The sequence below is a fragment of the Augochlora pura genome, chromosome 3 (assembly GCF_028453695.1).
Source record: "Augochlora pura isolate Apur16 chromosome 3, APUR_v2.2.1, whole genome shotgun sequence".
Lineage (NCBI taxonomy): Eukaryota > Metazoa > Arthropoda > Insecta > Hymenoptera > Halictidae > Augochlora > Augochlora pura.
Window position 1 is genome coordinate 1,010,391 of NC_135774.1, and position 25,596 is coordinate 1,035,986.

A 25,596-nucleotide genomic window follows, 5' to 3' on the forward strand; every position below is an offset into this window, starting at 1 on the left:
GTTTATCGAAGTATCGTCGTATCGAGAGGCAATGGCAGCTCTCTCTCTCTCTCTCCCTCTCTCTTTCTCTCTCTCTCTCTCGGTATCTGCTTTTCGAGAGGCTCGATGTCCTTGCTTTTCTATTTGATTTTCCTGATCCTAAAGCGACAAGAAAACACAAGCAAAGGGGGTCTCTCTCTCTCTCTCTCTGCCTGGAACTATTTGAAAAGCGAGCATGCAAGCGTGATTCCGTTCAGATCGCCGGCGATTTTCACTTTTTGCGAAACGAAAAGTCAACTTTCTGTTAATCGATTCGCCGCGTTTCTCTGCGATAAAACCGTGATATTGTTTCAACTAGTTTCGCGACACTGCAGAATATATTCATTGAAATCTGGCGCGTCGTTGCATCGAATCTTGGATAACGAGAGGTTGATTGTTTTTAAACCGGTCGATCGCCGAGCATTGTTGAGGAATCTTCTATTTGTACGCGATAGAGACCGATGTCAACGCGCGAGCGAATTTTTCCGGAAAATTTCCGCTCCAAATAACCGACGCGTGTTCGTCCTTTATTTTTCGATTGAAAAACAAAAATTGTTCCGTTTTATTCAACGTCCAGTTTGATTCTCCTATCAGTTACGAGAAATTGATTTCGCAGCGCGCGATCGTTTCTGTTCCGCGGTATAAAGAAAATTTACCGCGCAAACAACAAACGAAACGAACCGTTGCGGAACTTGGAAAAATATGAATAAAAATTTTCGCGGAGATGGGAAAAACGTTTACACGAATTCGTGTAAATAATAATAGAAGAAGTTGAATGAGATGATATAATAGTCGATTGAGAAGGAACAATACCGACGGAACACCAATAAATTGTTAATAAAAATTTAGTGAAATACCGACGGAACACCGATAAATTGTTAATAAAATTTTAGTAAGCGCGGAAACAATTTACGGGCAATCTCGTCGGAGGCCGATGAAAAATTATCGGGACACAAATGAAATCAACTTTCCGTATAAATAACCGCGCGCTTCTTTATTAATTTCGCTGCATTTTCGATTTCAATCGAATAACTTCTGCAAATATCGCCGCGACTCCCGTTGCAACGGATTTATAAAAAAAGAGACCAACTGACGAGAGAGAAAAAAAAGAAAAAAGCAAAGCCGAGTTTTCGTTTCAATGAATGCGTACGTGCAAAAATCGTTCAACAAAAACAAACATTCTGGCCTCCGATGTACGCGGGCGGCGGCGGTAACAACGGCAGAAATACGGGAAATCTAATACCTCGTGAATAGTAAATCGAAAAACACAAATAACATTTTTCTGTATGAAGTATAGCCTCCCGGTAAATCGAGTATGATTGCTTTTTTAGGTTACGTATATTCACCGAAACGCTCCGAAAACCACCGTCACTGGACGTTTCTGCTGAGATTGTTTATCAACCATCGCAATTGCAAAATATCCTTTATTACAATCAATTAATTTGCCGATTTTTCAATCAATCGTTTATTTAATTATCGTTTTATTTCATTATTTCTAAAATTCGATTTTTCCAAAGCTTGTACTTCATGCAACAAAATTTTTATTTTGCTATCACGATTTATTTTACACGAGTCGCTGTAATTACTGATCTATGAATTTTCATGATAAATTAATATAAAACAGAGCTATTTACTCTGTAATACAGATATATATTATATATTATAATTCAGATATTTATTCCGTAAAAATTTGTAGTCTCATATTTACGCCTAATTTCTGTTGGAGCCCGAATTTGCCAAGAATTAATTTCAATAAGAATATTCAACAATTCGTTGCAATAATTCATTAAATATACAAATTGAAATAAACATATAGAAACATATAAATTGATTTCTCGATAAAATCAGTAAATAGCAGCGAAACAGAGACCCGATTTCGGCCACGGTAACTCGGAAGCCTCGCTAAAAAGTAATAATGGTGTTCGGACGCTTCGCGATACACCCAGTGTACAAGCGTTGCGGATCCTGTACAGGTAGGGCGAGACAGAGCCAGCTTCCTGTCTATTTGTACCTGATTTCCGCCCTGTCGATGGCAGGGGTAGAGTCCGGCCGGTTTATGCAAGTCGGCCTTGCGTGCCGGCGAATCCAGACAGGTGCTGCCACCCTCTCCGAGATTGCGTACCTGTTCATTAGTTGGCACAATCATTTCTGGGATTAGAGACGTTAAGCCGATACGTTAGTCGGGAGTGTTTTGGGGTGGACGGGTTTCGGGCGAGGTCGAAGCGTTCACAGGGGAACGGCAGAAACACCGAGGAAGAAGCGGAGTGAATCGATTCCCCGGCGGCGTCGCGCCACGCGAGCACCCCCATAAAAATAATAGAATTATCCCGCGAAAATATTTTCCGCGTTGGCGTTTTACACCGGCGGCTCTCTCTCTCCCCCCTCCCCCTTCCCCCTGTTCGCCTATCGAAAATATATTTGCCCTCGCTAACCGCCCCTCGGTGTTTATGGTTCCGCAGAAATATTCGCAGCGACGGAACCGCGCGTCGGTGCGCGGCCCCCCTGCGCCGCGTTGCTGGAACAACAAAGATATACACAGGTGGAGATCGATACGAGTGTAACAATCGAATGAGCCCACGCGCGGTGCTCGTAAAGTTGTCGAGCCGTCGACGCGTTCGTACAGCGCGAAACAAAAAAAAAAAAGATCGGTTCGTGTCCGGGCATAGGTCCAGCAGATTTTCCTTCTCGTCGTCGACGCGCGACCCTCGATGGTTCTTTTCACCGCTGTGAAATATTTCTCTGTTGCGCGGAGCTACTCCCCCTCTATATCTCGGTTTCATTGATTCCGAATTGTTTCGGGCTTCTCTGTTGCGGTCCACCGCCGCGGCCAAGATTGCCGGACTTTACGAGCGTGTTCTAGCCATTAGACGGTTCACCGGCCACGAGAAAGCCGCTAAAGCATTCGTCCCGTAGAAATAATTTCGCTTTTACGACGTATCGAGTAGCTAGATTCACGAGACGCGAGTAATTTCTTTGATTTTTATCGGAAGATGAAGTTCGAGTGCTGCGGGTCTGATCATTGGCGGACCTTTACTACTTGCGATCTGTTTAGTACCAGGATACTAGTTCATACCTTGGCCTAATTAACGCGCAAGATACAGTGATCGAAACAAAGCCAATCGGAAAACTAGATAAATAAATTATAATCTCAACGATAATTTAACCACTTAGCTGCGTATTCATATTTAGAAGATAAATTTTATTACGCGTTTTATCAATTATTCTGAGTCTAGTTTTCTTGGTAACTGTTTTAGAATTATCCTAAAGCGTGCGAAATTTTTTTCAAAATTTTAGAAAGCCGCTAGAGGTGGAAAAATTCCAGAAAACCGCGAAATCTAATTTACCCTGTAACTACCCTCACGGACAAGTCACAGGGTTAAAATTTTGCACAGATGAGTTTTTATTGGTCAGCTATCGAACGGTATACGACTCATTGAAAAACCTGTAAGGACAGTTTTGACCATCTTAATCGGCTATGCCCTTTAAATAATGAAATTAATGTTTGAATTCTTTCTGATACGAGAATAAATTAATTGAACGCTCGACAACTTTAAGAGCATCGCGTGTTCCCTATCGAAATGCCGGAACGACTGCAGGTGTCTCGATCAAGAAGCCGGGATCCACGTTTCCCAGACAGCGGCGCTGCGAATGGGAACGAGAGCCAGGCCGATGTGTTGTTCGGGGAAAATACGCGCGCGAGTACGGAATTCGTGTGGTTTCGGCGGTGTGCGTGCATTCAGAGAGTGGCCGGGCATTCAGTCACGGAGCACGGTCAGCAGTTTCGATTCCTGTGCATGCAAGAATTCTGTGGTCGCTGCAGTTTCAACGCTAGCATCTTCATCCCTTTCATCCTCTTCTTCTCCGTCGTCCTCGTCGTCGTAGTCGTCGTCACAAACGACTACGACGACGACGACGACGACGGAGACGGCAGCTAGCTGGAATAAAAACTGGTGATTTATCGTCGACGGTCCCGATATAATTCTGGGTGGGTCCATCGACTCGATCCTCGACGTCAGCTTTATTAGAGTGGCTCGGAGGATCCTATGTGGACTTAACCATTTTTATGAGTAATTTTTTTCCCCCTCCCCCCTCGAACGCCGGCATTAAATTCCGGTTTTGTTTGAGGGAAGAACGCTCCAGCCCGGTGAACTATGCTTCCGTCCATTGTTCCGGTATTATTTTCTCTCTGCCTCTTCTTCCGCGTTAATTATTCATTAATTACGGGGTCGCCGGGGGATCGGTAAATAGATCGTAATTAATCGCGGAGGTAATCGCACTGGCAAATAAGTACTTTTAACCAAATGTTTCGCTTGTTTTTGCAGAATTTTAGAGAGGCGTTTAATTTATACCTGATTTAATTGATAAATGGAGGTTTAAAAAATTAAGTACCATTCGATTAAAATTTGTCGAAGAGAACAACAGGCTGCAATTGATAGTTTTTTTTGAAAGTGGAATTGTTATACAATTCAGTGCTTTTTAGCGAATTGTTACGCTTTTCGTCGAGGAATTTCTTAATATCGAATAAAATTGGCAAATTTTTGGAGTCTTCATGAACGTTGGAAAATCACTCGAGTACCCAATAAGAAATAAAAAGCCGATGCTAAAATGAAAACTTGACTGGCGTTAATAAAATAACTCACTCGAAAGTGTGGCTAATAACGCGTCATTGTTCGGCGCCGCAAAGGTGAGCATTAACCGGTCGACTCGAGCCGGCGAAGCTCGCGGGAACAGTCGCCCCGTTCGTCGGTGGTTATAACATAGAAATCGTATCGATCACAACCCTCTTCCGGCTGCACGAGCATTCCCCGCGCACACGGTCTCTCGGTCCTCGATTCGAACGCGGAATGGAATGCGTTTTGCCATATTTTTTTTCTTCGCGCGCACGCCGCGCCCGGCATTCTCCGCGGTGGCTGCAGAAAGCTCTCCCGCCACCGGGTAAATAGTGGTGTGAACAGAGGGGCGAGGGTTCGGCGGGGAAAAAGGAGGAAAGCATAAAAGATGGCCGGACATTTCCACGAAGAAGCATTTCACGCGGCGCGCGCTTCGGAATGCGGTTCGCGCCGCATGCGAAATAACAATTTCGCCTGGACGAGCAGTCAGACCCGCTCGAAACTTATGTTTCCTCCCCCCTCCCCACGACAACCTGTACACTTCTTTCCTTTTTCCGCCGCTTTACGGGCGTGCTCGTTTCGTCGACCGGCTAAATCACGACGCGCGGCTTCCTTTTCCGAAAAACAACGATACGGGTAATCAGCTGACCGAGAATCGATAGAACAATTTTCCAAGATATTAGCGCACGTGTAACACGGAATTAGAGTATTTTTATAAGACTGTATTTCATTTTTAACTAATAGAATATTTGGACTCAAAAAAAATGTTCATTTTATGACATTGTATTAAATATTTTTGTAAATTAAAGCTTCAATTTAATAAATTCACGAATTCAAGTAATTGATAGCAGGTGAAACACTTTTTCCATTACACAGAGTTCTCTAAAATAAACTACTGCATCAGTGGCAATAGTTATAGAAAAATATAAGGAAGCTTTCTCGATAGACATGTCTGACCATATAAGGACGACATCCACTTACAATACACCAAAATAAGAATTTTAACTTAGCTCAGATCATTTAAAAAAATGCCAAGAAATACCGAAGTACTTGTTCCTAGATTAGTGCAAGTTTTACATCCATTCCCAGTAAAAATGAAATGTTCCGGAGTACTGTCTCGAACTAGAAGGAACAGCTTCAGTATTAATAAACGTCTGAGAAGTTTCGCAAACGTATAAATAGTCGTTTAGAGTTCGGAATACGTCCGACCATACATAATGCAATACCACTTAGATCGAAGTGAAAAATAATGTTCCCTTCTGGTTCAGTTTCTCTGTGGACTTCACGGAGCAACAAAGCACAGTGTGTGTAATTGAAAAATTCATTTCCACTTTATCTTGGTCGAACGTGTCACACGGAAATTGATGGGCCTCTCCGTCTCGACGCGGCTTCTAACGAAACACGTGTAAATCATAGTAGATTAGAGCGAGATTCTTTGGAGACGTCGCGATCGATCATGAACAAGAGAAAACTGCGACGATGTAATTGTGCGGATAGTAAGGGATTAGTTATCTTAATTCAGCTCGTACGAATTTAACTAGTGTTAATCTCTATAGTTGCGTCGTAGGGAAGAAATTGTAAACTGAAATTGAGATTAACTGCTCGTAATTGTCCTATAGGGTTTGGACCATAAGAGTAGGACGACAGGAAGTAGAAACAACGAGCATTGATCAGACGAAACGAAACTATTCCGAAAATTATTATTTCAGTGATAAAAAATTATTGAACGAATTTTTTCGAAAATTAGTATATTATATATCATATATTATTGATGATATAATTATAATCAGTATAATAAAATTGTCGAATTTCAGAGCAAGTAGAAATAACCAGAATTGATCAGACATGCCAAGAAAACATCGTTTAATTTTTCAAATTCGTTTTCTTATTAAATGTTATTGAATAAGTGAGATTTGTTGCAAAAATCACCGGCTCCTACGATGTCGTGCAAGGATTCCGACCGGCGGTACACGGGTTTAAGTGCAAAGCACGAAATATCCAAGTTGCGTGATACTGCAATTCACGTACGAACAGGAAGCCCTTAATCCGTGTATTTATCAAGGATCTGGGAGCAGACGTAAAAGAAGGGTAAGACTAGGGAAAGGCTTCGCGATTACAACACCGAGAGATCAATTTTTAACGACGGCCGGTTGCCACGACGGCCCCCCTTTCTACATTACTCCTGCGCGAGAGCTTGAGCAACTATAGAACCAACGTTAAATATAAATTGTCCGCATAAAAGTCTTATCTTTACGCGCGCCCATCTACACATGTAATTCTTTATTCCTTTTGTACAGGTGATCCCAAAAGAGTTAAGATCATTCCCCCGAAATTAATATCACGCGATAGTAACTTGGATAATTTTTAAGTAAATCTTTAGGAATAAATTAAAAGTACTATAAAATTCTCGAAATTGTTCGCGATAAATATATTTATGTAGAATAGAATTTATTAAAAATTCAGTAGAGTTTGAGGATAACAGAAAATACTGTAATTTATAATTAATATACTATAATAGGAATTTTGGAGATTTTTAAGTAATGAAAGTAGAATTTATTGCGCCAACCCTTTCAGTAAATTATTCGTCATATTCTCAGCGAGCCTATAAAATGTCCGGCTCATTAAGACCCGCTATAGGATCCAATTTCTCAAAGCGTTTTAAGAGACACGGGATATAAAACTATAGTTAACCCACTCTCCCGCCGAGAACTGTACCTCTCTCGAGCCACTTTAGCCCTCCGTTCCCGTGCTTTAGTTTACGAGAACGGCGTCTAAAAAAAAAAAAAAATGGAAGACGTTAATTGAGCGTTAAAAGTGTTATGAATTGCGCGCGGAAGGGAACACGGCGAAAAAAAAGGAAGCGCGCGCGGGGGGAGTGCACAGAAGGGGGCCGAAAAAGGTGTACATTTCGCTCACGCGATATCGCAGCTTACACAGCATTTAATTGCCGATACGAATCGTGGCCTCGTCGATATTTCAGACACGTTCCGCGCGCGGACCGGCGATTTTTCTCTTAGGGCGAATACTGTTTGTCCGAATAAATCAGATAAACGAATTGCTGGTATTAATATTTTTTCCCCCGGGGCGCCGGCAACGCGAAAAGTAATTCGGCTAATGCCGACGTTTCTGCAAACACTGTTCATTTTCCGGCTGTAATCGCGTGGCGGGATTAAATTCCTGATTTATTACCCTTTCAAGACAGGATGCCGTTCGATTTCATTTAGAATTACCGTTCGAAGTAGGAATTAAGTTATTGCCTATCAAAGCAACGCTCTACGAATTGCTCGACAAATTCTCGGCGGACATTAACATTAACCCTTTCCGCTCGAAGCCATTTTTGTAAGTCACTGTAAACCCGAGATCATTCTTGTGACTTTTACTATCTCCATTTTACTTTGCAAAGTGCATTTTTATGCGTACTAAATTAATTCTTACGACTCGTACCGACAGTTCCACTATGAACAATATTTTTATATCTAAACTTTCTTAGCATAAACGTTATTCTTTTTGGTGTGTCAGAGTCGCTACTCGAGTGCAAAGAATTAATTTCTCGCGAGTCTAGGACGACAATGTTCCTGAATTGATCGCGAGAAGTGAAATAAAATGGCTGGAAATAGCTACAAAGGGTTAACATTCGTTCCATCTCCACCTTCAATTTTGTCATAAGCCGATAAAAATCTACACGAGTGTAAATATATGCTATTTGGAAGCTAGAACACCGTGGTCCATTTTTCAACAGCCATGACCGTGCTAACGAGCTCAGAGGAAGGGGAGACATTTCGTCGAGTTGGTTCGCGGGTTTCGGCGAACGCCGGTCGAATTAAGAAAGGGACGACGGTCTCGCAACAATTCGATAACACGTGGTTGGGGGGGTAAGGGAGAACGGGTCGGCCATCGATCAAGTGCGCGTACACGCGGGGTCGAGAATGTAATGACCCGTAGGAGCCACCGGAGGCCACGGGGCCACGAGATTATCGGCGACAAGCTCGACAATCATTTCGCAATTACGAATGCAGGGAAACAGAGGGCTGCCAGACGTCGGCCGGCGTCGCGCGGCACGACGGAAATAAATCGAAGCTTGATTGATCGCCGTTCCCATGAATCCTCTATGGAAACGGAATTAATGCACTGTCAATCGCGGAACGTGCAAAGCCGAACCGTGGTTACCCCGCGTTCCCCCACCCCCTCCCATCGTCGCCGTTGAATCTCTGACATCGATATTTAGCCCGGTTTTTATCAAATCCTAGCACCATCTACTCCACCCTGTAATATCACTGGAACTCGAAGGTACGGCGGAGCGGTGCTACAATTTTCAGCAGAACCGTGAGAATCTACATACCGTGCGGAGAGAATATTCAGTGCTGGACGCGTTGAAATTTCTTAGCGCGTACCATTGCGAATCGTGTAACTGTTTTCGGGAAATTGCGAGAGGTGAAATATCGCGCGGCGAATGGAATAAAGCTGGTTGCTGCCTCGATGCTAGGAAATCCTTGCAGATCAAAGTGGCCGGAGTCTGTTTTGACTAGGGCTTCGGAGAGCTTTGACCGGTTCCTAATTCTTGAAATATCAGAGAACGATTCTTTGAAGAAAACGTAACATATTTTTAATATTATACTACAGTGAACTGTATTGTTAGTATATTGTTAAAAAAGTGTTAAAGTTGTACTTTAACCCCTTGCACTACGATTCCTTTCGCGCTGCGTCGAGTGACACTTATTTGGCCTGAATATCTTTAATAATAAGACCAGACAATTTTTGTTCGTTTTATCGTCTTCGTGTACTTTTGTTTCTAGATTTCGATAAATAGAAAAATTCAATTTGCTTTCGATATAAAAGAACTTATGACGAGTCTGACTCGTTATTATAGTGCAAAGGGTTAACCCTTAAAGTTTCTTATAATAATAGTGCATCAAGATATGTCTGACCAAACACTGACTTCTACCACTGGAAACATCCACCAGTTTTCGTCCTCCACGTTCGCTGTATAAAGCCACAATCACACAACATTTCCTATACTAAAATACAAGATACCCTATGGTATAATACCATGAATTCTTGGCGGAGAAACAAATCCACCTTTCGCGTAAGGTAAGACCGTATAAGAGACCGGTAACGTGGTACAGTGTCAGCTGAAGTAGAGGTAACGGAATCTTCCGATTACACTGCGAAGATTGTTTGCGTTCCGGGGAACGATTGTCTAAGGAAACGTAGGTAAAGTCGTCGAAACGATTAAAGGACAATAGCCGGGAGGCGTAGAATCAAAGTAGGAGGGTTTTAATCGCGGGATCCGAAATCGAAAGTCCCCGAGACGATGGCCCGAGGAGAGGTGGGGAGGCTGGCGTCTTAGCCGGAGGCCACATTCGATTCGCTTCCATTATCCAATGATTACCAACTTCGTTGAGAGCGGCCGCCGTTTCAACGAGCCGATTCCGTTGAATCGATTTCCGATCGGATGTCGGGCGCGCGCGCGCGCGCAAACCTTCAACCGAGGCGACGCTATCGGGATCGTTACGATCGCCTAGTGTCATTGTTTCCTGATCGAAGCCCATTGTTTTCTGACGCGGGCTTATCATCATCGATCAATGCCCGTGCAATCAACCGGCGAGTACCGCGATTATACCCGGGAAGGTCATGATACCTGTACGTAGAATCTATATATTCTACGGAACCTATACTCAGACGACAAACGATGGTCTGTAATGTCGTCGATTTAGACCGTCGACGAGCTGTTTAGAATCGTTACGCGATTCCTCGTGTTTAATCCCTTGTCCTATAATAATAACGAGTCAGACTTCGTGACAACGATTTCATGCAAAATCTACTAAATATTAATATCATTAATCTCTTTCAAATCGAAATCAATTCTTCTCTTATCGAAGTTTATATATTAACCCTTTAACTTACAATGACGCCTCAGGGGCGTGGTGTCGCTTTTGCAAAGTTGGAAATTAAATCGTATGGCGAGGGGTTAAAGTAAATAAAAATAGCAGGAGAAAGAAAAATTGTTTGGTCCTGTCAGGGAAAATATTAAGAACAATTAAGTGCTAATTAACGCAGCATTAAAGGAGCATTATCTTGACTGATCGCGTAGTCGTGTAAATTAACTTGTACTAACAACCTTGACACCTGATTAACGTCGACAAACTTAACAATTGCAGCTGCTGTTCTTATCACTATTATTATATTTTATCCCCCGATACTTTTCTGGAGGAATTAAATAAACGAGCGAATAAAATAAAGAAATATCCGCAGCGTTACGATCGTTCAGACCGAAACGGCGTGAACGACGTAGGGGACACGGTGTTACAGGAACGGATATAGAACGGAAGAAGCACGGGGAGCACTCGATAATGACAGAGCTCCCGAAGATGTCGCCCGAAGAGCTCCTCGAGGAGACATTAGAAGCGTTTGTTCACCGGGCGAGAACGGTTGAAAAGGAGAAGAGAAAGCTCCTCTCGATCATTTATCCTGCCAACGTGGGTGGTAGCCTCCGAGCCGGTTAGATGGTGACTCAACACCTTGATGGATCAAAGTAGCGGATAACGTTGTTAGAGAAACGAATGGGCCCGCTCGGTTCTCCCGGGTCGATCCGAATGGCAGCAGCGGCGGCGGCGGCAGCGGCAGCAGCCTCGGTTCGCCGTTCACACCTGCGAAGAAAAGATACGAGGCCGACGGTGGTACACGTGTAAATCCTTACCTCGCCGGAAGCGACGGCCTCGCCTGGTATGAAGAGCTCCGGATAAACGTTGTCCAGGTACCATTTGAACGACTTGCACCCGAGCTTCTTCCTCAGCGCTTTACGGTCCGACACGTCCCCGAAGTTACCCTGCAAATCGCCGATCATAAGTTCGGGAATTTCCGCGTCGGTCGCCCCCGATATTCGCGGCGGGGCCAAATTCGGGGCGGAAGGGAGGGGAGAGGGGGCAACGATGGAAATACGTCGTTTCAGGGAGCACGGATTTAAAGGCGCCGGGAATCGGGGGACTCGCGGATATAATCGTAAAAAAGGGAGCTGGAAAAACCCGAGAAGAAATAAAGACCGAGGAGAAACACAGGGACGGGCCTTTTATGGACCGGAGAGTTTAGAGCCCCGAAGCGGAATAATGGGGATACTTGTTCGGGGCGAAAGGACGATTTATGTGGCTGATGCGCGGCGAATCTTCGACAATCTTTCGACGATCATACACCGTGTCGCGGCGCTCCTTTTGTCAAGGGACCGAACAATTGGCCACCGCCGCGAGTATCCTTTTATTCGTCCCTTCGACCAGCCCCGGAAGCTTTGATTGGAAAAGCATTTCCGCGTGGACCTGCAAGGTGCTCGAATAATTCCGTGGACCAGCAAGACGCGGAATAAGAATTTACATAACGTCCGAGGAACGCCCGAAAAGCGCTGTCGGATATTTTAAGGACGCGTATCCGTGTAACGAGATTTAATTTTATGCTTTGCAGGAAGAACGAAAACCTCTCGCGGATATTGACGAATGAAATTCTCTTGTTAGAAATTCTCTTCTTGGAAAGCTATTTAAACGCGAGAACGGAGGACATGTGAAGCCAGCTATCGATTTTCACGAGAATATCTAGCCGGCTGGGACAATGCTCCAGACAAAGGTTTATAGGTAAATAAATTAACATTCGTCGAGAGGTGGGAATAAAATATTAATATTAATAACAATAAAATATTAAGACACAAATGTCTGAAAAGTCCGGCTCGACCTACGCGTTACAGATAGATATGTATTAAACAGATGGAACAACGATGATCCTATCGCCGACTAAATAATTCCGCTGATACAGTCCGGCGGTGCACTTGCCCCGGTATATTTCGAATTTGTACAATATAATGCCGCTTTGATACAGTGCCCCGCTAGAAACGGAGTGCGTTATCAAACTATTAGCGGGGCATAAGCTGCGAAGTAATCTACTGCGAACCTTGCGTAATAACTCGGATGGAAACGCGCTCGAAACTGATTCGTTTGTAATGGCAGGACTCGGGCAACGGCTCGCGCTAAAACGCCGGTGATTTAGAATCGACAAGTCCCGGACGTATCGCGCGTTGTTTTCGATCCGAGGGGGGAAAAAGTTGTAACCTAAACGTAATTGCTTGCGCGAAAAAAATATGACTGACGTATCAGCCATGAATCTATTGGTAGAAAATCGTGATGGCTGTCCCATCACGCGTGGCAAAATAAATCACAGCCGTAGAACCATATATCTTTATTCGGCGCTTCGAAAAAGGAAGGCACTGCCAGACACGAGATATTATAGACGCGAGATTAACCCTTTCCGGTAGCATTTATCTCGCAGCTAGATAGTTGGTTAACATTTGTTTGTGATTTAAATAATTTTGGTTAGATGTCTTATTATTGCTGCTCGTTAGCCTTTACTTCAGAGTTTAACCCTTTCGGTACGAGTACTCTGTCCGCCGTGACACTCTCGCTGCACGAGGGCCCCGCACGTGACCAGTCCTCCTTTATAAGAAGACATTTTCTAAGCGTTAAATAAAAACTGTGCTTAATAAAACGACATTTTTTAACGAAAGTGTTGCTTGTAACTTGGGAGATATTAAGCGGTATTTATAAATAATACGAATTAAAATATTAAGAGTTATTTATATAAAATTCTGTTATCTATACCGGTCGTCACACTGATGCCGTATATATCCGGCACTAGTACCGTAGGGGTTAAATATTTGTAATAAAAAGTGATAAATAATAAAATTGCCGTGACGCGAGAGCGTCGAGAGCATCCGTCCGTCCAGATTCGAAAGACAACGTCCAGTCCCCCCCTCGTCCAGTCGTCCCCTCCACGAAATATCGTCGAAGAAGGTCCAGAGTGGCACTCGTTCCGGTCGCTATAATTTGACGCGCGCGCGGGGAAACGATTTATTTTTATCCTATCATTCCACTTGCCCGATCGGTTCCCGTCGCGGGCGGACAAGCTGCCAGGATAAAGGATAGATCGTTATGACCGAGGATAAAAGAAGCGCGTCTCCGAAGGAAAGCCGGGACACGCGAGCGATCCCGAAGAGTGCTCGCCACGTTTATGACCCTCCCCCTTTTTACGACTAGTCTCGGTCTACTCTCCATCATCGGGCCGCGGTTATCGTCATCCCTTATCGTAACTGTTCCACGGCCGAACGTGCGCTACCCGGGCCGACTCCGATCCGCCGACCCAATAAAATCACACGCAAATGGAAACACAAGCACTCGCCGGCAGGATCGTTTCGTCGCCGCGGGATGCGATTAACGAACAACGAAAAAAGAAAGAAAGAAACTATACTGCCCCTTGGCAACGTTGTCGCGGGAGATCAGGGATTTAGTGGCGAGTTAATGGAAGGCTTACGAGCCACTGCCGCGCAATTACTGGCGTTTTCTGGCGGTGGGAACAGCGACTTTAATTTTCTACCGCGAGAAGGTCGATCGGCTGATGCTGGACCAGAGAGGCGAAGAAGTTTCAAAGATCTCGCGGATAATGAAATAATTTCGCGCGCGTCTTCCGTTTAAAGATAACCCGAGGTGAATCGAATTGAAAGGAATTCAGGAGAGTCGCCGCTGAAAAATCGGACGGCTCTCGCGGAGCCCACGGATCCCCGGTTCCGATAGGAGAAAACTTCAGTTTCGCAAAGTAACCATTTCTCTTTCCGTCGGCGGTCTTTCTCGGCGAAAGAGCATACGTAGAGAGCTACGTCGTAATCCGTCTGGAGGAAGCCGGAAGAAGGAAAATCAAGATGACGAGTCGGCAAGGAGCGGGCGAGGTAGACGAGGGAGGCGGAGGCGGAGGCGGTGGTAAAGGAGGATGAGGAGGAGGAGGAGGAGGAGCGGCAGATGCGTGGGCGCGGACGGAGCTTTCTGAAAAAGGTTGCTCGCGGCAGAAGTGCTCACCTTGTCGTGACCTATCCTCTGGTAGTAGTACTTGGCGTACTCGTCTAGCCACACTTCGCTCAGCCTTATGCTGTTCCTCTTGAGCACGTTCACGCCGCTGCGCCACTTGTACGGCGAACGTTTCCGGAAGATGTGGCCCACGTGCGAGCACGGCACGATCTCCAGGGTGCCTGGAACCAGCGCGCGAGTCGAATTTCATTCGTACGTTCCGGCCCGCCGAAATGGGGACGGCTGATTGCTCGCTGCGAAACAAGTTTATTCCGCGCGAAACCGGAAATAACCGGCGCGCCGCAACCCCGGCCCGGCCCCGGGGTCACGCCAAGGTTTTGCGATTGGCGGAGCTGCCGCGATCCCCTCCCCTCCCCTCGCTGCTGTGCTCGCCAACGGTTTAAGCTTTTCGGGGCAGTCGAGGGGGGAGGGCAAAAATCGCCAAGGCCGAAGAGGCCGAAGCGTTATTGGTTGTCGAGAGGGATTATATCCTGATGTGGATTTACGCCGTGCTAGATTGGATTGCTGGGACTGCGTTTCCAGGCTTGATGCAGTTTAACGGCGCCCTTAGAACCAGACCGAACAACCGTCCACCGATCATTTTGTTTGGATTTTATGGGTCGATGAAGCATCGTTACGCTTCTTCTATTGCTCGCTCGAACTATTTAACGCCGGGCATGACTCGTCGCGAGAATGGCGAAATTGAATTCGATGGTTTATTGTAACGATGCCGGTGAAAGGCTCGCGAATGCGTCGCATTCATTGCAGTGACTATACTCGTCGAAAACTGTATTTTTGAAAATATAATACTGCGTTGCCTGCTGTCGATTAATTATTAACTTCGATTAAAATTGAACAAACGTAATTGAGCAATACATACATTAATGTATAGATTATGTTATATATTTGATGACGTTTTAATGCGTCGATTATTGATCGGGTATTATTAAAAGTTGAAATACAGATTTAACCCTTAGCGAACAAGACGTGTGTCTCTTATACAATTTATTTTAATTTTTATATAACGCGAATATAATTTATATACGATTATATGCATTCATACACAATTTATATATAAATTATCTTAACATAAATCTTGTCGTGCCGAACGAAACGAGAGAGTCGCCTCTCGTCCGCAAAGGGTTAAAACGTCAGCATCGGAATTGTGCTGTAATTAATACAGGTGCGAGCGCAATATCGGCACGCGTTCCAGGAAGCGTTGAGAATTAAAGGACGGAAAGAACGAATTAAAGGTAGGAAATGAAAGCGTTAAATTATTCAAGATCTCGGATAAATATCTGCCGCGTAGACCACAAAAGCTGAACAAAGGTTTCCCCTCGCTTGATTTTCAGAAAGGAAATGAATGTCTTAAATTACCGAAGAACCTGAATAAATATTGTCTATAGACTATCCGCGGCTGAACAAAGGCTTTTCTCCGCGACTTTAAGGAAGGAAATGAAAGTCTTAAACTGCGGAGAGCGTGGCGCAAATATTGTCTATGGACTATCGCTTGGTCGGCGAATTATTTGTCGTCGTTGCGCACGCTTCCGGCAATTGCATTATCAATATTTTCCGACTGCAAGCGAATTGAAGTTCTCTGCGACTCTTCTGATTCTCAGCAAATGCTTGTTTAAAGCGGATTTAAACAATTGTCTAATGGAAATTTATTTTCGCTTAGAGAACGATTAAACTTGGTTAAACAGCGTTAAATAAATTTTAAGTTTCGCGCAGAATTCTTAGAGTTTGCTCGACGATGAAAAATTTCATTTAATTTGAAAATATAATATGATAATAAATATGATCTTTTGGTCTTTTTATGGTCTTTTTATGCAGTATGTATTTTAGCTACTTTCTCACGCTTTTTATCGTCTAGTTTTAAGGGGCAAAGACGGAGTTCTTATGGTTCTAGAACGCAAGGATTTTCCGCGGTTGAATTCTGGTTCGTTCGCTCCTGTCAATTTTCTCGGGGAACTGTTTTTACGATACCGTGTATACGTACCACCGCACATCCAGGTTTTGAACGAGAGCTCGAGATTCTCGCCGCCCCAAATGTCGAAGCCGCTGTCGTACGTGCCAAGGCGGTCGAAGAAAGCTCGATCTATCGAGAAGAGGCCGCCGGCCATGGTCGGCGACCACACCGGCTCCGCCGGATTTTTGTGCCTCTTTTTCTCCCTCTCCGGCACCGCGTGCCAATTGAACTGGGAACAAATTAACAAACCATGAGAGCGACGAATTTTTAATATACCCAGGGCTGCCGCGATTTTATCCAGTCAAGTTTCCTTTTTTTTATTATCGCGGCCCGATCTTCGAAAATATGTAAAAGCTTAAAGGCTCCCCGAATCGGTTATTCGAATATCGTTCCAAATTCGCGCGCCGAATTCGAACGCCTCGTTGAACGGTTTAAACCGGATTTATAAAATTTCAGCCCGCCGCGGCTGTTTAGCGAGGTAATGGCACCGATTTAATTTCATTTAGCTGATATCACAAAGCGAGAACCCGAAAGCCCGGGAAATACGCGGACGCCTCTCTGGGAAGCTTTTATTAAAGCTGTCAGACTTTTTAAAATAATGATCTGGCAAGTTGCTGTGCCTGACAGAACACGATCCTGTGTCACCCTTTCACTGCTGAATAAAACATTTTTACTTAATTTCGCGCTTCCCCCCGGTAGCTCTCCGCGCGCGGCTCGCCTTCTCGCACATTTTAATGCGCGCATTATTAAAAACTTTTCCAACGGTGAATTTCCTCGTAGCCGGCCAAAGACAAAATATTCATATCAATGATAATTCTTCACGGGGATGAACTTACAAACTTTCCAGTTCGCCCGTTATACGTTGAACTAATGTTTCCGGACGGAATTAGTAACGAATTAACGAGCGGGGCCCGGGTGGAAAGCCAGAAAATCAGATCAAATTGCAAATAAAATCTCAGAGGCGAGCCGCTAAATAATGTCTCTTTTCGACTATCCTTTAACCCTTTGCTGCACCATTTTCTTTATAGTTGCAACGATTGGAAGGTTTTCGCTTCAGTGTTTCAAGACTGATGACAAGAAATTCGAATTTTACTCAAATTAATAATAAAATTTATTTAAATTAATTTCAATTATAAAATTTATTCAAATTAATTTAAATAATAAAATTTATCCAAATTAACAAAATAACGGAACAGCATGCACACTGACTAAATTATTACCAGAAATCTTCGTCGCATGTAAGACTCGTAAAGTATGGCAAAGGGTTAATCCTTCACTCTCCCAGTTAATATAACGCAAATATAACATAGTACAATAAAATATAATTAAATAAAAATGAAACGTAAAGGACCCAGAAGAGATGAACGCCAGGATGCCCGATATTGCAAATAGTTTCGAAGTTCGCTGCGTACACAGAACACCCTAAGATCATTTTGGGGAAATTTCCCGTGGCGAAATTTCCTTTGGAAACTGGGACATTTCTTGCATCCGACTCGACAATTCCGTGCATAGTTTCGGAGTGAACGACCCCCCGGGTATGAAATTATTTTCTGGCAGGAGGCGACATAACAGCGCCGTGCGAGCCGCGCGCGGCGCAGCGGGGGAGAATTTCACTTACTTGGAGATTCCAATCGAAGCCGCCGACGTTGACGCCGCCCGAATCACGCCAGTGATATTCGAGCGTGGTGTCGTCGATCACGTCGATCACCGGGCAGACGACCGTCGTCGAGTCCCTGGCGATTCGATCGAGAAGCGGCTCCAGCCAGCCCTCCGTGCACTCGCAATGGCTGTCCAGGTACGTCAGCACCGGGGCTTTCGCGGCCGCAGCGCCCAGCAAACGGGCCCTGATCAGGCCCTCGCGTTTCTGCGCGCGGATTATCTGCACCTTCGGGTAGTTCATCATGTAGTCCTCCAGCTGACGTTGCAGGTGCGCTGGAAATTCCATTGAAAAATGTCCAATAACGCGTGTTAAATTCGAGTCGATGAAGTTTCTTAATTATTAGTAATTTTTATTAAAATTGATTGAGATTGAACTGTTCAGCTTCCTATTCGATCGGCAAAACAATTTTTAACCACTCAGCTGCGTCAATTTATTTTGAAGATAATTCTCGTTATGTGTTTTATCAATCGCAATGGGCACAGATTAGTCGACGGTTGTTCTAGAATTACCCTAAACTGTGTGAAATTTATTTTTAAGTATTTTAACCTAGATCGTAGGAGAAATATTTTTCTTATAACATAGCAAATTGCTATTTACCTTGTGACGTGTATACTCGTCGTACGCAGTTAACAGGTTGATATAATATATTATTTGAGGGAAAATTAACAGCTCCAAGTATTAATATAATTTACATAAGTAAAACGAAGATTTCTGGCCCGAGATAAATTTTGATATCGAACAAATCGCAGCGATTACACGGGGTCAGCAATAATTAACAAACGTCCGGGATGTATTCTTCGCCCCTCTGCAAGCTTATTTCACGCGGCCTTATAAAAGGAGCTTAGTTTAACCGCGGATAATGCAAAGGGATTTCCGAGGAGCATCCGTTTCGATAACGAACGAATCGATTACCACGGAAGGGACAAGCGCGCGAATCATTCGTACGTACTCCGACAATGCGACGCCCCGGACACCGATTCGCCCGGCTGTTTCATTTCGTTTGCTTTTTTTCCGAAACGAGCCGAACAATACCTCTATTGTTTGACCAGACTTTTAATAACGCACTTGATACAAAAATTCATTAAAATCGCGTTACCGTATGCGGCAAAGAGAATGGTACGCGCGCGCGCGCGCGGAACGGTTTAATTAAAATTCAATGTCTGAACTGGTACATCGAGCTGTCACGTGACCGTCCGGCGCGTCATGTTCGGGATCGTTAAACACACTATTCGCCGATCGTCGATTCTTTCGCGATCGCGTCGCGTAATTATACGAGAAATAAATGTTACGAGACGGACAAAGGACGGTTTCCGGTGAAATTCGCCGGCCATTGATCGGCGTTGAAAATCTAGCGATGCGAGAGGCGATCCCATGGGGAATCGTTGCTAAAAGTATTATTTATCCCTTTGTCATCGAGGTCCGGTTAATGGTTTCTTTCAATGCGTTTAGCGACTGCATTTTGTCGATTCTCCGCGAGATTACAAATTAATAGCTCGAATGCGTTGTTTTCTCCCGCAGGCATCGAAATTAATTATTATCGGGAATTGATTACGAAAGGACGAACATTTATGTTCGTCGTGTCCGTCGAACATATTTTTCTAGCGACAACGCTGGCTTTCAAAGCGGATAAAAGTGTGGCGCAGCGAAGGTGAGAGGGAGAGAGAGAGAGAGAGGAAGCTTATTGTGTCGTTCCTATGATAAAACAATCAGTCGGCTTGTAATAGGACACGCCAGGTGCTGTCTATGGTGTTGGTAGCCATGTTTATGAGCCGCACTTCCGCCAGACGCGGGAGCTTATCTCGAGCTTTTAAGGGGATTTTCACGGGCTCCGCGCCATGCTGCCTCCGCCACGCCACACCATCCTCCCTTCCTCACCCCCCCCTCTCTATTCCCCTGTCAAGGGTTAATCTCGCCAGCCTTTCCGTTGCGATTTTTATTTTTCTTCACCCTTCGTTACACGCGACTCCGAGCCGCGTTTATCTGGCCCCTCGATCCACCAGTGTATTAATAAGGTCTGGACGCCCTCCGAGGATACCCCGGTTGCCTTCCACCGATCGCGTCATTTTCCCCGGCTATCTATCCCAACAATTTATTCTCGAAATTATTCCCCGATATCAAATACGCCGGGATAACGGAGTCGGCCGAGATTCCCTTCGACGTCGACGTAACTTTCTTCGACTCGGCGGCCGCGGTTAATAGATAAAACTAAAACGATTTATTTGATTAAAAAAAGGGCGCTGAAAAGTTAAAATTTACGTTGTTAATTGCAACGTTACTCACTTCTGTAGACTGTTGATTTTTGTCAGAAATAAAAATATTGTCTTTATCCGCGATGTAATATGTTTTTTCATGAGGCTATCTTTTATATTAATTAAACGCATGTGAAGAGAATATACTCTGTATATATTGTAGTTATAGGAACATCGGTAATAATATAAATCTCTTATTTACAGAGAAACAAATTCCGTTGAATTATTTCAATAATCACAACCTCCGACATAAAAAAACATGTATACTTCCACAACACAAAGAAGTATTGTAAGTCCATCTACCTGCAATAATTAATTAATAATCGACTTGTAGACCAAAGACCCTATATCCGCGAATAAAGAATAAGTAAATTAAAGAACGACGAGCGAATGCATAATTAAAGCAGCATAAAAGCGAAGAAAGCTTGTTAATACGCTATTCAGCTGTATCCATAGGTGTCGAGATACTTACGAATAAAAAGAAAATAATTGGCCAATAAACTTCGTCCCCTTGGCGGTGAAGTTCGCGCGTCAAACACCCAGGCAAATCTGACTGTAACGCGTGGGAGGGGGAGGATGGAAGCGAACGAACGTACGAACGGAAGTCCGTGGAAAGGTATCAACGTGTCGGCGTCGTTGGCATGTATCAACCTGTCGGAATTTCCCGAGTACACGCGAAACATGCCGGCGAAAGCTTTCCCTTCTATTCACGTTGACCCGATCGTTACGGTGCTCGCGGAGAGAGAGAGAGAGAGCCCCCCCCCCCCCCCCTCCCCGCCTCCGCTCCACACTGCTGGAGATGGATCGCGATTAATCGATCTATCGCGGAGCTACAGAACCCCCGGCACCGACGCGATAACGAATCACCCGGGCTGAATAGGGGACGGGGCTCGCCCGGCCGAGCAACTATTATTACCGCATAACGAAACTCTTCTATTCGAACTTTGTCCTCGTCGAGCCTTAACCCGCCGATCCTCCCTCTCTCTAACTCTCTCTCTTTCTCTCTCTCTCTCTCTCGGAATAATTGAAGTCGGAAAAAAAGAAACGCGGGCACAAAGCGCGAACTATTTCGGGGCGCATTGCGTTCGATATACCGTGCATCGGATACGCGGTGCTCGTGCAAGTCGGCTCGAAGGTGTCGAGAGACTTTCACGAAAATCTCGTTGTAATTTATCGGAGCCGTTGGATGGAATTGCATGGATTGGAATTGATTCGTGCGATCTTGCCGCGGACCGTTCGACCGGAAAGTCCATTGTCTTCAAGTTCCCGTCTTTCTAGGGTTAAGAACGTTTGAGCGAAGATCGGAAGACTTACGCATGTCGGAGTAATCGTCCACCAAGATGATCTCTTGGATCAAGTGCTCCGGCGATCTGTCCAGCACCGAGTGGACCGTCCTTAACAATACTGACCACGCTTCGTTGTGGAAGCATATTATCACCGCCGTGGGCGGGAGATCCTTCATGTACCTCCCTGGTTCCTTACACCTGCAACAACAAAGATACGTGAACGCTTTAATAAAATTACTCCGACTTCATAAAATATATATTATATATTATATAAGTAAATAAATGATGGAACCTTAGACGATAAATTGCTTAGTCTAAACCTTAGAAAATACGCGACAATTATGTCTTCCATAAATTGTTCATATTATTAACCACTTGCACTATAATAACGAGACAGAGTCGTGATTTCATGCAGGAACTAATAAATATTAATATTATTAATTTCCGCTATAAATAAGTCTTCGATAAATAAGTCTTCGATAAATAAGTCTTCGATAAATAAGTCTTCGATAAATAAGTCTTCGACAAACAAATCTTCGATAAATAAGTCTTCGATAAATAAATCTTCTTTCGCAATAAACGAAAGAGTTCAACGACGATAATTTTTCAAGCGAGCGAATCGATCGAAAAATCTGTGGAAGTTCGCGTGATCGGCAAAGGCGAAACGCGATTGGAAAGTGCAGCGTTCGAGCCGGAAGTTACGTCGAATAAGTATTCGAGTCGGCTAGAAATCGAACGGCCCCGAGTATTAATATCTTAATCCCATCATCGCGAGCCGAAGATACGGATTACGGTGGAAGAGATACCGGCGGGACGATAGGGGGCCAAAATACGGTAATGCGATTAGAAACCGCTGTGTTGGCAGAATAAACGGCCGGGAGGTGTACACACATTTCTGAGCTCCCTGTAGGCCAAGATTCCGTGGGGTCGTTTGATACGCCGAGCCGAGTCGAGCCGAGCCGAGCCGCGCGCCGCGCCATCGGCGTATCGCCTAATAAAGCTAATGTAGATAATACGCTCCGTAAACAGTGAAGTTTCTCGGTTCCTCTCTCAGTCATTACGCGCATCTGTGCGCCTCCTGCCACCGGAGCCCCGGGAGATGCGGCTCGAATACTCGGAAACGAACTTCCTGGTTTCACTGCAACAACGGTTTAACATACCGATCCGACGAAATCTTGATCGGGCATCTTCGATTCTCCTAATGCGCGCGTATCTCGTTCGACGAAGTGTATTCCACCGAATTAACCATTCAGCTGCGTCGATATATTTAGATGATAAATTTTGTTACATTTTTTTGTTTACATTTACAGTTAAAATGGCTCCGAGTGCAAAGAGTTAAAAAGAGAAGCAAACGCATTGCTGATGCAGCGATTTATTTCAAAATGCAGAGATCTCGCAATTTGGTTGCCTGAGAGTTAATTAAAAATATTATTCAATCTCTCTTGATTATATTTTAACGATCCCTGAAGGTATAATTAATGTATTAATTAGGAAGCTACTCCGCCATTTACACAATATGTAATCCTTTATTATTATAATAATTATCTCGATAAGATCGCTTCAATTTTGCGAATAATTCTTTGCGTATTATAAAAGAATTATTCCGAATTTTAGGCGGTCATTGAAGTTTTCAGGTATCATGGACGACGACATAAGGGACGGAGCGTTTTAAAACGATGATCGTCATTCGGCGACACGTGCAAGCGAATACGGTTTAAAGTGAAGGTTTTTAAAGCGACGGACATGACAAAGGAGTCACGGTATCCGGCGTTGCGTGCATTTAACTCGAGCCATTTTTTTTTCGAACGTGCGGTTCCCATTTGCGGGGAAATCAGTTTGCGGTTTATATTTGGCTGTTTGCATGGAATCAACCGTAAGCCAGCCGGGTTTTGTGCAGACCGTGGAAGCGGCGAACAAGCAACAGGAAATATAGAAGCAGCTTGCGCGGGCTTACGGCGATTCTGGTCGTGTGCGAAAGAACGTGCGTGCGCCAGTAGATACGTCGAACCATGGTCAGACGAGAAGCTATGGCGGCCGGGCGACAGTGCACTTATACTGCAGCAATAGTGCACTGATACTGCAGCAATAGTGCAGCAATATTACAAGGATTGTATCCCAGACTTAGACAGTCTCCATTGACCTCTTAACAATTGTTAAATAATTACCAAATTAAAATACTTTGAACCATTTTTAAATAGATTTCTCGTCCGCAAATAGCAATTAAATTTCGATAACTCGCGCATCATAGTTTTAGTATAGAATCTAACAATTACCAAATTAATATACTTTGAACAATTTTTAAATAGATTTCTCGTCCGCAAATAGCAATTAAATTTCGGTAACTCGCGCATCATAGTTTTAGTATCGAATCTATTGACATAATCAACAGCTGTGATATATTCAAAATTAAGTACAAATATCATATTTCCTGCAATATCAATAATGACGTGATCAGTGGTAATTCAAAAGTAATTATTACCTGTTAAAAATGATAAGTAGTTTTTAATCCAGAAATAAATCTTTCTAGACAATTTTCCAAAAATTTCGAGATTCTCGCTTAGTATGGTTATTCGATCTCTGAAAACATTCTAGGCAGGATACATCAAAGAAGAATAGCAAATTTTTTCGTGCCATTCGTTCCGTGTCAAATCGATCATATCCCGAAGCCGGTGCCTACGATGTTCCTCAAAACGAATTATGATGTATCGCGCGCGAAATTAGTATCAGCTGTTGTGTCAAGCATTCTGCTGCTTTGGAATTTCCTTGCGAAATATCTTAATAAAATATCCTTAGAGAATTTCATAAAATATATTATTTCCGTATAGTATATAGTATAGTATATGTATAAGTATTTAATTTCAAGCGTTTGTTAACAGTGCTCTTCTAAGTAAAAATTGTCTCACTAATTTACGCGTATAAGCTATAGAATTTCAGGTCACCCTGTACACAAGTCCGAAGCATTCGCGCAGCCAGCCAGCGGACGAGGAAACGGGAATCCTACATTTCACGTGAAACGACCGGGCGGTCGGAAAGAAAAGGGGGGGGGGGAGCGATTTTCGACGATCCGTTGCAGCGTCAAATTTCGTCTTCCTGTTGAAAATTGGCGGATATTTAAATGTCGATAAGAGGAAGCTGGCGCCCCGCCAAAAAACGCCGCTAGACTTTTTTTTTCATCCGTGGCGGAAGCACGTGGCGGGGCCACAAAAATTCCAGGATTTCCAAAGGACTCGCGAGCATTTCCCGTCTCTCGCATCGCAAATGTTAGCTTAGCCAGAAATGGTCCCCTCGCCGCGGCGCGTGTGTGTATGGGGGGGAAACGGCTGGAAAAGAGGCGGGAGGGGTTACAAGAGGGGGTTGCTCGCGAGGGGAGGGGTTCTCAGGCTTGCGGGGACGGGGGCAGATTAAATACCGGGAAGACCGTCGAAAAAGGCGGCGAGGACGAAAGGAGCTCCCCCTTTCTCATTCGATAATCCCCGGCTGATTTCCAGCCAGCCCGACACAATGGAGGCCCTTTTATCGCCGGCCGGAGAGAGGATATCGTCGTTGTTGAACGGCAATCGAGCAGAAACGATCCGGCAGTGTTTCCGCCGGCTTAAAGGTTTTTCCGGTCCGCGTGGCCGCGGCAACACGCTCGTGAAATTAACGGGCCGCGGTGACAGTTGTACGGAACGATGTCGGGACGGTTTTCTACCGTTGTCCGACCGAGAGGACCCGGGCCGACGTTAAACGGGCTTAATATCGCCAAAGAATCACGACCGGACCGCTTTTTTGACTATTCAGTTTTCCCCTCTAATCGACGAAATTTAACGAAACCGAACGGGATTTTACGACTGCGGTTCTCGCCACGTTTCGAGTCTGCTATTCTAATTATTATAAAATGCACTTTATCGCGTAAGATAGAAATATTGTAAGCCAGAAAATGTCAATGGGATAAT

General features: G+C 44.3%; 1 protein-coding gene across 2 annotated transcripts in view; it reads right to left on the reverse strand.

Annotated features, from left to right (window-relative positions):
- Pgant9 (polypeptide N-acetylgalactosaminyltransferase 9) overlaps positions 1-25,596 on the reverse strand; it is a 111,924-nt gene that overhangs the window by 13,260 nt on the left and 73,068 nt on the right. Inside the window, exons 3-8 of one of the 2 annotated variants that reach the window (XM_078197404.1) lie at positions 21,690-21,859; positions 18,085-18,398; positions 16,497-16,695; positions 14,510-14,679; positions 11,326-11,454; positions 2,030-2,140 (exon numbers count right to left, since the gene is read on the reverse strand). In XM_078197404.1, the coding sequence (XP_078053530.1) occupies positions 2,030-2,140; positions 11,326-11,454; positions 14,510-14,679; positions 16,497-16,695; positions 18,085-18,398; positions 21,690-21,859 (1,093 nt within the window). The remainder of the gene's footprint in view (positions 1-2,029; positions 2,141-11,325; positions 11,455-14,509; positions 14,680-16,496; positions 16,696-18,084; positions 18,399-21,689; positions 21,860-25,596) is intronic. The other variant, XM_078197405.1, reaches the window with a different exon arrangement.